We start from the raw sequence: 12,283 nt of genomic DNA, 5'->3' as shown, positions 1-12,283 counted from the left end.
GCACGCAGGCTGTGCGCTTCACGGGGATCTGTTTTTGGAGAGCACCAGGGGCTTTGTACGTAAACAAGGATTTCTGACTTTCCTTAGAAGAGTTTTCTCAGCCCTTCTTACTGTCGTGGAAACAAAGGCATGACAAACAAAGCGTATCTTTTAACGGCATAACAACTAAGGTTTATTGCTGACCTTGCTGTAATATGAAGACACCGATTTTTATTTCCAGCCTTCACTGGTGCAAATCAGTCGGAGTCACTGGAGTCGCACGGAAATGATCAGGGATGAGTATCAATCCCGTGGCCTTCAAGGCAGGGAGGTGAGGGTGCCCCTGGGGTGCTCTCTGCACCCAGTGTCGGGCCGGTCTATAAACAGGTTTATAAACACAGTAAATCCTCAGACGGAACTGTAAAGGAGGAACACAAAAAATACGGTTTATAGGTCGTGAGTCCGGGGAAAAAGGCATTGGTAGCTGGTTGGGAGCATTTTACACTGAATTTTTCAGACCTAGCTGGGAGTTTATGTTCCTCCAGCCCTTGGGTCAAAGGCAGTGCCTTGCTCTGGTTTCTCAGCTTCCCCCGAGGCTGCGCAATACCAGAGGAACCATTGTTACGAGCAGTGGCCAAAAAACAAGTTCCACCAGTCAAGCATTTTGCAACTGAAGGCAGTTGTGCTGGCTGCTGTATTTAGTTGGCTTGACAGTGAAGGACTGAAGGGTCTCCGAGCGAAATGTCTGCAGACGGAGAAGCTGCTGTTGGAATTTCTGCTTTGTAGCAGAAGATGACTTTCGGTAGAAAGTCAGATTGCTTTCGTCAAGCTTGAGGGTGCTTCCAATGGCAAACTCCCTGAGATTAGCTGGCTTCAGCAGCTCGCGTGTGTGTGCGCTCAGCTGTTGAAGTTTGACGATGGCATGGTCACATTCCTGGTCAGGTGTTAAGGGACAACATAAAATCTGGTGTTATTTTTATAAGTTTATTAGCACTGACATAAAAAGGTTAAATGAAAAGAGCGTGTGCAGTTTTCTAGCTTTTCCAGATCTCTTCTTACCCAACCTTTTTCGACACTAATTGATACTTTTCTTCCGTGAGTTATTCTTTTTTTACCAATAGGTGTTTTAAACGTAAATCCTTAAACATTATCCTGGATGAATTCTAAGCAGAGCTTGACAGAGAGCTGCATTTCAGCTTGTTGGTGATAAACCAAGTAGTCACTAAACATGAAAACGGTCTGAACAGCTCGCAGCACACTTACAGCAGCTTAACTCTGCACCAAAAAATGTCATTAAAAGGATTAGGTTCTGCTCCAGAAAGAACAGCTGGAAATGGTCTACATTCATTTTGCCTGGTTTACTTTTCACTTTCCATGGTCTGGCTTTACAGAGCGTCTCAAGGTAACAGTCCTGTCCCTGGGCTCCACCTTTGGTTAGAAAACAAAGTGGTTTATTTTAAAATGCCTATAATGACCTGTAATAAGAAGAGAGTAACTGAAGACGTGGAGAAGGTGGGTGATTAATAACCATGTAAAATACATTAATTAAATTCCATTCTGTAGAAGTAGATTTCCATGCATTCTTTTGCAAACAGTTATTTGTCACCTTTCATAACATTTTGAAAGGAAAACCATGCAAAGGTCTGTATATGGTTTTTGGATTTCTGACGCAGTGATGTCAGTATTGTAGGAAATCCCAGAAGAAAACGGTGGAAACTGCAGTATTTAGTATCTCGTGTTGCAGCACATTTACATTTATTTGGGTTTTGTATTTTTCCTTTTAATTCTTTGAAGATGCTGTGAAGTTTCAATCATCTTGCACCTTGATTTTTTTTTTTTTTTTTTTTTGTTCTCCTATCAACTCATAAATAGTTAAATTTTTAGGTAGAAGAGGATAATTACCATGTTTCCACTTGAAATATTGTAAAGCCCCAAGGCCCTGTCTTGGACAAATGTATTTTTCAGCAGCTCATTGTAATTTTGGTTTTGACTGAAGATCCAGCAAAGTTAAAATCCACACCCATCTGTGGAGAAGGGTGCATTTTCAGCCTTTAACAATAGCTTTATTTAGTAGGATTTTAATGACTCCTTTGCTTTGGACTTGCAAAGGGGGAAGGTTTCTGCAGTGAGGGGGGCTGTCCTGAGGATCACAGGATGGTTTTATGTGCCGTCCAAGTTGACAAAGAAGAGCCAATTCTGTGGATGATGATTATGCAAGATGGAAAAGTGCTGATAGACTGTGGAAAAGTACAAGTCTCAGCCTAACCGCTTTGCAAACCTGTTTCAAAAAGCAGCTTTGAGTAGCTGACCTGGTGCTGTACGTGGGCGATCTGTAGTAGTAACGTTGTTAGTCGAATTAGGGCGCAGGCTGAGATGGGGAGGGAGAGGAGGGTGCTTAGGGTATTTGGTTTCGTAGAGAGCAGGAGGCAGCTTTGTGGGAGTCTTTAAGTGATGGTGGTGATTGTTTTTAAGTGGATGGTTGTATAATTTTCCTATATAATATGCTTTTTTTTTTTTTTTTTTTACATTTTCAGTAATCAAAGTAAAGTTTCAGGTGATTGATCAAATAGAGAAAGGAAAGCCCAAACATTTCAGGTTGTGGTTGAGTAGACTTTTGCTGACATCAGAAATTATTAATTGCACCAGCTAAATTACAAAGATGTTATCACAGCTCGAGGAGCCAAGAACGCTGTAATTAGGAGGGCTGTTAGATTCCCCATTCTGCTTCCTTGCTGTTGACTTTAACCATCAAGACTCTGAATCGAGGTAAAGGTGAACTAACTTATGTGGAGGGCTTGAGGTTGTTTCTAGAACGGTGCCAAATAGAGAGATGTCAATTTGTTAACAGATGCTGTCCTCTCAGGAAGCTGCAGTCTTCACCCGCGTGCAGATACGGACGTGGAGCGGCATGTCCTATACCGTTGTATGTAACGCCAGATACGATCTGGTGGGCTTCTTGGGGGGAAGAGCTTTTAGATCACTGACAGCAGGTTAAACAGTGTATGTGCTTCAATTGCATTACTTTTTAGCAGTAGATGTTGTATGTTCATAAAGTTGCTTGCATCAGCATCTAATTTACAGAGTTCAGTGAATTCTACATGCATCTCACTTGCAGTAAAACCATCTATAATGTCACTCAAAAGGACAGCATCAATAATGGTTTACGTAGGCATTAAAAATTATTTTAATTTTCTTAGGATTTTTTTTCTTCTTCTTTCACATCCTGTTGTTCTTCTAGGTAGACACTGGCCCCTCCCACACCCTGATGAAGTGATTTTTTTTTTTTTTTTAAATAAACCTAAACGTGAGTTGTCTAGTTTTAGCTGACACAGCATCTTACCTTGTCAGAACAGCCATGTGCATCAGTATCATCGCTTGGTGTCATCAGGGTGCCTGCAAGAGCTGTGTTGCTTAGCTTCTGGCAGCCAAAATACTAAACATCTCTTTTTGGACCTCAGAATGACTGGTCTTATTTTAGTTTAGTAAACTGGAAAATACAGAGTTTGGGTTGTTCGTAGTTTCCATCAGAACACATGAAAGACTTAAAGCCCAGGATATATTTAAGGGGAAGCCATGACCATCAATGTATTCAGGTGCATGTTTCTACCTTTGCCCTTAGGCACGTGTCCCAGTTCAGAAGGGCACTTGAAATATTTCCATAATGCCTTAGATTGCCCAACTGGAGTCAACAGGACTGGTTGATGCCAGTAAAACTACTTATGATTAACATTAGATGCATTCTTTAGATGCTGATGGACTGGGGCCTGTGACAGTTTCAGAATGGTGAATGGTTGGAGATGTTATGTTTCTGTACCTTCAAGGTGGAACTATGAGTCCCACAGAAGAACATTATTGGTTTTGGGTAGAGGGGTGGCCATTGCCCTATCTCCATAAGAAGAAAATTAAACAGTTAAACGTGGAAAATATTGGCATTGCTGCTGCTGTTGATGATATTATTATTATTATTATTATTATTATTATTATTATTATTATTATTATTATTATTATTATTATTATTATTATTTCAGTAATAGAAAATAAAATGTTAGTTGCTACACAAAACTTTGGAAAATGAGGAGCATATTCTTCTATGCACCCATTTTAATAACTTTTGTAACATTTATTGACTTATAAAATCTAGAAATGGTAATTGCTTTATGTTACAGGTTTTGACATAGAAGCAAATATCAGCTGTAGGGCCTGTTGTTAAAAACTGAAGTTTGGAAGTAATATAACTTTCAATATTTTGCATTTTAATATTTAATTGCCTACTCTAAAAAAAGGTGTTTCAAAGTAGTTTTTCAATTCTTTTCCAAGTGTTCAGTCTTCCCATACTAGGCACTGGGGCATAAAATATGAATTATTTTTATTTGCCCCTTTACATTCCATGGATTTCTTTGTGCGGTCGACACATCTTTCATTCAGTTACGATGAGGAAGATTTTGGAAAATAGCAACAGCAAATAAAGCTGTTGTGTAGAATCCGGCTGGCTGGCTTTATCGGACGCAACGGGTCTCACACTGCCTATGGGGTTTTATTTTAACAGGTACTTTTGTTTTGCATTACTGCAGGTTCCCCTTAAAAATATTCAGGTGAAGGCAAGTCTAGGAAAAAAAACGCTGTCTTTCCTTGAAAGTGTAGCCTCACCAACGTGCAGCCTCAGCGTTTCTTTCCTCTCGGGGCAGCTGGAGTGCCTGTGGCCTTACAGACGGTGTTTGGAAGACCTTTCTGCCACGCCGGGGCCTTGCCGGTGGCCGGGAGGTTTTTGTAAGCTGGAGAACCCCAGATGAAGGGCCACCCCAGGGCTCCATGGAAGCGCGCCTGCAGCAGCGGCCAGCGCCTGGTCGCGGTGCCCGTCCCCGTCCCTCCCCGTCCCCGTCCCCTGCCAGCGGAGCAGCGTGGCCGCGCGCTCCCCGATTTCCCCAAGGCGAAATCAATCCGGCTTGCGGAAGCCGCCGGTCTGAGCTTGCCGGCCGGCCGTGTCCGCAGCCGCGCGGCGCCAGCGGCCCGGCGGGCAGGCTGGCGAGGACCGGAACGGGGAGCAGCAGCGAAGAGCAGAGGCAGCGGGAACCCCTTCTGCAGGCACGCCGAGGACCGCGTCCCCGTGGCCGCCGTCGCTCCTGCGGTTCAGCAGCTGCGCTGCTGGTTAAGCTGTGCTTGGTCCCCTGAAAGGCCTTACGTAGACGGAGGTGAACAAAATACTCCCAAGTAAGCAAAAAGCAATAAGAAGTTACTAAAGCGTCGTTAAAACCCATACAGGTGGCTGTTTTGTAATGCTAAGTGAGAAAAATTAAATGCTTTTCATTTCAAAGGTGCCAAAGGTTATATAGTAAGGCTATATAGCAAGTCAGTGGTGAAGCTATGAATAAAATTCAAGAGACCAGACATAGATTGCCTTTCTGTGCGTTGCTCAATTACGTAACACGCAATTCAAACTTAAATGCATGTATTAAATATCCAATAAGTGAATGGCATCCGCTCTACAGTCAAAAAACTCACTGCAATCTCTTTGTTACAAGTTGGTAAAGCAAACAGGAGGGAAGAGAATCCGGAGCTCCCAACATCTGAGGCTGTGGTGACAAAATAGCTGGAGAACTGCCAGGAGACAAGCTCTTACCCCTAGGTTTTGCGAATGATCTATCAAATATCTATTTATGCATTTCCAGCAGTAGGTATCAATGAGTGGACGGAAACGTCTTCATAGAGCTACTTGCAGGACGGTGTTTGATCCCAGCTTTATCGTTCTTGGAGATGAAGCACTTGTAAGCCAGTTTATAAATCTCTTCCTTAAGCAACTTATTTTTAAGGGTGTTTTGGGAGTGGAGCATCTGGCTTGCCTTTTAGACCGTTTTGATTCTGTCTGTTCTAACACTCAGATCACTTCAGGCATGGACACTTTCTTGTTGGTGTTTTCTATGTCCGAAACTTCCAGTTACGCGTTTCTCATTTACTAGAAAATGTTGAAGCTATGACACACTGGAAGGCGGTAGTTGTGAACAGCGCTGTTAATAGATCTCCTGAAAAGGTTGTGTGGTACAGCTCAGGAGGGTTATGTGCCATCTGAACAACTAAACTTTCAATTACTAAAAATTTTTGCTACCGGTGATGCTGTCGATGGCAGATCCAAGTTCTTGCCCAGGTCTATGTAACAACCAGGTACAAAAGATTGCTTCAGGATGAATTTTTTCCTTGCATTCAAGTTCCTTCTCTGCATTACAGCTTAGCAGATCAGTGCTGTGCCTACCCAGAGATGCCTTCTTACCACCACCTTCCCCTGCTCTGGGACTGCAGGCATAAATTTCGAGGGTCACTTCAAAGTTTGTTTACTCATACCAGCTTTCAAATGAGTCAGGAAAAATTGCATCATCGGTGCTACCAGCTTAATGATGGTATGCATTAGGCTTGTGGCAACCGTATAGTCAATGAGCCCTATGACTTGAAGTGCGACAAAGGTAAGTTAGGAAAATGGGCGTGCCATTTTCATTTGGCAGCCGCAAGTAGGATAAGTCTTGTAGAAGGAATACTTTATCTTTTGAATGATATTTTGTCTTTTGACCCTTGTTTTCTGCCTTTGTTGTGCTTTTTCTCCAGCTGGGATGACAGCAGCTCCGTCAGCAGTGGGATCAGTGACACCATAGATAATCTCAGTACTGATGACATTAACACTAGCTCCTCTATCAGCTCCTATGCCAATACACCTGCCTCTTCCCACAAAAACTTAGATGCACAGGTAAGATTTCTGATTTAGACAAGTAACATTGATACTTATTATTTTCTCTGTGCAATAAGTATAATTGTTTCAAGTTGGATGAACTTGAACACACAGCCAGCCTTCACTACGGATGGTATCACTGAAAAGGCAACGTCAAGCAATAATAACCACCTTATCATATGTGGCATTTACAAATATTTCCTCTATGCGTGGAATCCGTGGCATCTCTGCTGCGGTGGTGTGGCAACAAATGGGTTCTGCCTTCCTAGTGGCACTGCTGTGCGGGAAACATGCATCAGCAAATGGGTTTTAAGGTTTGTTGGGTTTTTTTAAATAGAATTTAATTAAGTCAACATGAAGTTTTAAAGATTATTTACATTTCCGTCAGAATTGTAAGCGTGCTAGGGAAAGGAAATCGATTATTTTAAACTTCTAGGGATACATGTTACTATGTTTGGCAGGATTTCATAGGAGGATAAATTCTATGTCCATCAGCAGTCTACGTGTACCTTTTCTGCTCGGACACCACACATCTAAATAGGGTAAAACAAGTGAAGGTCTCCAACAGTTTTTCATTCATCAGTTAGACTGCGTAGTACAGAGACTTCCAGTAGTATAAAAACTTTTTTTTTCCCCAAATGTATGGAATTTTACTAGGAAGGGGGGGACTAAGAACCCCAGCTTGCTTCTTTGTACAACCACCAGCTCGAGGGACTCAAGTGTTGTGTGTCAAATCAACAGGGATGCAGTGACTTGGCATTGCAGCAGGTAGAAGAGGGGGATGTAGGTATGATCTTCTCCTCTGTTTCTCTCCTCTTTTATTCTTCTCCAGTCCTTTTCATGACTGGACCCTAAATGTGGTTTTAATATCAGTTTCAATGTAGAAAGACATGTGGTTGCTGTGAAGTGTTACTCTGCCTACAGGGCTGTGGTGCAAGTATATATTACTCTTTGTTCCCTTGCCACGAAGTGCATATTTGAGCCTACATTAAAGATTTCCAGTTAGCCTCTGGTTGTGTATCGGCGATTGCAAGTGTGCTCGAAACTGCTAATACAAGTCCCATACAAGTTGAGAGGAGTTAAGATCTATGAAGTGTGTTTTTCAGTACGTAACAGAGAGAGTAACTTAGACAACAAGAAGTCCTTTTTTGACAATTGTTACTGTCTCAACGTTGTAATACTGTTGGGGAAAAAAAGAAGAAAAAGGGAGATGTGATGAAACGTTAACCTAAGGAAAAAAAATAGAAACTCATTTGACTTCTATCTTCCGATGGATCAGATTCTTGGAAACACCTCTGAGAGATCAAAATCTGTGTTGATGAACTCCTCTTCCTCCTCCACAACTCTTGCAGCATCCAAGAGAGTGCAGACATGCACCAGAAGAAAAGCAGCTGAAGCTTGTACAGACAGCAGAGCATAGTCGTTGGAAGAGGAAGCTGGGAGCTAAGACGTACAATCCCTGTTTGCAGTTTTTTTGATTTGTGCCTCTGACCTGCTTCTCTCACTAGTTTTCATGGCTGACAGTATTTATTCTAGGTACTACTGTTAGCTGCAAATTACTATCCATAAAATATTTTGTTTTCATTTGAACAGAATATCCTAATCTTGTCAACCAAGGGAATGAAAATGGCTTGGCGTGATGGAACCATACATAGCTTGCAGGGTTCATTTTTTTGCTGCCCAGAGTGGTCCTCACAGCTCATGAAGCAGTGAATGCTACACACACGCCTTTTCTGTCTTACCTGGAGTAGCATATGATGGCCTGTGCCCAGGTTTGTGTTCCCCTTCATGGTGAGCCACAAAGGGCCTGGCAGGCATCTGCACAGGGATGTGGACTTTTCTTCTCAGCGTATCCGCTGCTTTGGTTCTCCTAAATAGTGGGCACTTAATTTTTAAGCTGCTGTGATTCTGCCACATCTTTTTGAGCTGGTACAGAAGTTGGATTTCAGATAATTAAAGAGGGAGCTTGAAGTTAATACACGTGCAACTGGGAGTCCAGACAAATAATACAGCAGCGTCGAAGGGAGAGAGCCCTAACATGTCAGTGTCTGCTGATAAAATCAGTAACTTGCTCAGAATCATCTCTGCAAAGGAAAAAGATGTGGTTGCAGTAGAAAAACAGTCTGTGCTACAAAATGGATTTTTCAGAGCTGCCGAATACCCCATAGTTCAGCAGCCATAGTTTTTCCATCTTTGAGAAGCAGGACTTAAATACGATATGAACTTCATCTTCCTAGACACTCATAGTTGTAGTCCCCTTTTGTAAAATGTACGAAGACGTTCTGTAGTCGATTCTGAACAAGCTAGTGACTGGAACCAGCGTTTGCCTTACCGTGTTCCCGTGTCTGTCTCTGATTGTGCCAAGTACCAAACCGCTTAAAGTTTAGGCTATACCACTTTTGGGGCCCTAATATTCTTCCCTTATATTGCACAGACATAGGTAAGTTAACCTTTTAACACAGCGCTGCCTATAGTATGTTTTTAAAGTCATCATGCACTTATTTTAATGAGAAATTAAGACCTGCTGGGCATTTGAAAATAACTTCCTTAACTGAAATAAGATGGAAGAGAGGAAGAGATCAAGTAATAAACTTGCTCATGTAATGCTGAAAAGATCAGAAGACAGAAAGGAAACAAACACTACCTTTACATAGAAAACGGCAGCATCTTTAAGCTGTTGGATCAAGACAACTTCTCAGTTTAATTGGAGCAAAGGTGGGTTTGTCTGTTGACTGCTTCATTAATAGATTTACAAAACTGTAGGGATAAGTTGAGAAATCCCGGCGGTTGCCCTTACCCCCAGCTCAGTCAGATGGCAGGCTTTGCCCCCAGCTCGTGCTGGCTACATCTTGCCGTGACCTCCAGCAAACAGTATTTCCACTTTCACCCACTCCAGGCTCTTCAGGCGGGTGGAGTTCCAGCTGCAATGCTGAAGCCAGGTTTTACCGTGTTTTGGTTTTGCTTCCTTAGTCATGTTTCTGTGCGGTTCCCAGTGTTTACCGTTAAACAGAAACACCTCTGGCCGGAGGGCTTCAAGGGTAGATGTGCAGCCTTTCAAAGGCGTTGGGAAAAGTTGGGCCGTGGGCGTAGGAGTGGGATGACATGGAAGAGAGCAAAGACAGAGGGGACTTCTTGTAATGCCGCTCTCCGTGTTGAGGCTCTGTACTACTCGTACAGCTGTAAAGGGGGAAAATAGAAGATACAGGAACATTTCATAGTCAGCCAAAACTTGAATAAACCCTTACCAGCAAGTAGGTACATTTCTTGCTCTCGAACGCTAACGGTGTAAATAAGCAATTCCAGACAAGGTACTTGAAGCAAGATACTAATGAGAAGACATGAGGGATGATGTCGAGGTGGTTTTGTTGGTCGATTATTTATTACTTCTTGCCTGCGCTCTCTTCGAAGATCTGTAAACTTGAGAGATGTTTGCATGAAATCATGACTTTAGAGAAACACGGGACACAGAAGCAGTCACACTGTGAATTATTGCGCACCTACCGATGGTCATAGACGGAAAGATAACCACCCGCAAACCTTGCAGCCTTATCAAAGAAGGAATTTAGAAAGCGGTGTTTCATTCAAGCCTAAGCTGAGTTGCTCTCTTTGAATGGAGAGGCAGGGAAATTGCATTTGCATAGCATGAGGGAAATACAACAAGAAAATAATATCTCAATCCATAATTCAGCAAGTGCTTGTTAGTCTGATGGCTCAATATACAGACAAGTAACCCAGGCTCTATTTCACGTGACTGAAGACCATTACGATGTATGGTGTCAGCTTTCACATCGTGATCTCTTAGACTAGTTTTTCAGGCTTTTTAAAAAAAGTAATTACAGTAAAAAGCAGAGGAAATTAAACCACACACCCCTTAGATTCTTTAATATTAATGGTGTGATCTGGTAAGAAAAGAAAAGAGAATTCATAAACTTGAAACATATTTTAGGAACTTAAGAATAAAATGTAGCATTTTGCCAAAAGCACGGTAAATGATTGTGCATCCTTTCCTTTCCTGTGCAGTCCTTCTCTGATTACCCAAAGGGAGTAAAGGGTTGTGGGCTTTATATAATGCTTTGGGGTATTCAGAATAATTTCCTTTTAAGTGATACTACCTTTCGACTACAGCACAGTGCTGAGCACATTCATCTTCTGCTGAGGCTGCAGGGAGGAGATGGCACTCAACATCTTACCAAAATTTGCCATCTCTTATTTGGGAGTTTCATGATGGAGTGTTGAATTGGCAGAATCTTTCGTGGTATGGTGATGGTTAGAGAACACTTCAAGTATGAATTTTTTACCTGGATCAGGGTCAAATGTGGACATCTGTAATTTCTGCCTGATCACAAAATAGCTGGTGGTGGTGTTACAAAATTTCCCCACATTAATCAGCAACATTTGATGAGAGAAGTAGAATTCTGCAAGAGCAATCATTAGCAATAGGAAATGCTAATGTGTGGGGAATATATTGCATATGTAGGGCAATAGACTTAATTTAAGCATTTCTGAGAATTTGGCAAAGACTTGGTAACAAGAAAATTCTTTTTGACGTTGATCTTTGCAAAATTCTCCATAAAAGACTGGCAGCACAATCAGTCTGTGCAAAGAATAAGGAAAAAATGTTTGTTAGAGTTGAATATAAATTAAAAACCCATGTCATTTGTATATTTAAGTCAGACTTGAGTATTGTTAGAAAGTCGTTGGGGATTCATTTTTCTTCAGTTCTTGGGTGTCCTCCTAATATGTTAGATTAGAATGAACAGCATTCCACATCTTCAAATCTGTTCAAAAAGCTGCCTCCTCATTCTCTGGAGATCAGATTGCCAGACAAGAGATAGGAAAGCAGCAAGAACAAAGGAAAGCTGGCTGCACAGGTTTGAAATGGTTTTTTGGCATCGCAGTAAAAGGGTTCTTCAGAAATTCGAGATGGAGGATTATAAATGTCATGGAGTTGAATATGTCCTTTATAAATCAAGTGCTTTTGTTTCCTTTTTTCTTTCTTCATTCTAAGGGGCACGATTGTTTTTTGTATTTTTTTCCCTAGCGTATTAAAAAAAATATGTTATTGCTGGGGTTCATTTCTTGCTGTGACATTTCTTCATCAAAGGCATGTTATGTTTGTTGGTACTTAGACATGACTGCTGAGTTTATTAATCAGTTTGACGGTTCTTATTTATGAAGCTTCTTAAAAGAAAGACTTGCTCTGAAGGTTATATTACAATTCCTTATCTGTCCTAGACTGATGCAGAAAAGCATTCCCAGGTTGAGCGGAATTCCTTGTGGTCCGGTGATGAAGTCAAGAAATCAGACGGAGGATCCGATAGCGGCATAAAAATGGAGCCGGGATCTAAATGGAGGCGGAATCCCTCTGATGTGTCGGATGAATCTGATAAAAGCACTTCTGGTAGGAAGAACACTGTTATTTCGCAGACGGGCTCCTGGCGACGGGGCATGTCAGCTCAGGTTGGCATTACCACACCAAGGACTAAACCTTCAACCACCTCAGGCACATTAAAGACACCTGGAACAGGTGAGAAAAGGTGTAAGATACAAACAAGCCAAGAAGTGCGTTCGGTATAAAAACAGTTTAAATAC

The 12,283-nt window shown here is 41.8% G+C and overlaps 1 protein-coding gene across 3 annotated transcripts in view; it reads left to right on the top strand.

Moving 5' to 3' along the window:
• Positions 1-12,283, top strand: part of NAV2 (neuron navigator 2) — a gene marked incomplete at its 5' end in the record, with an annotated part of 428,748 nt that overhangs the window by 366,584 nt on the left and 49,881 nt on the right. For all 3 annotated transcript variants that reach the window (XM_082000504.1, XM_082000503.1, XM_082000502.1), the window contains 2 exons: positions 6,571-6,709; positions 11,927-12,218. In XM_082000504.1, coding sequence (XP_081856630.1) covers positions 6,571-6,709; positions 11,927-12,218 — 431 coding nt within the window. The remainder of the gene's footprint in view (positions 1-6,570; positions 6,710-11,926; positions 12,219-12,283) is intronic.

This window comes from Phaethon aethereus, assembly GCF_964289735.1.
Source record: "Phaethon aethereus genome assembly, chromosome: 5".
In the NCBI taxonomy this organism is placed as follows: Eukaryota; Metazoa; Chordata; class Aves; order Phaethontiformes; family Phaethontidae; genus Phaethon; species Phaethon aethereus.
The sequence above is the reverse complement of the archived record's forward strand: the minus strand, read 5'-3'. Positions and strand labels throughout refer to the sequence as shown.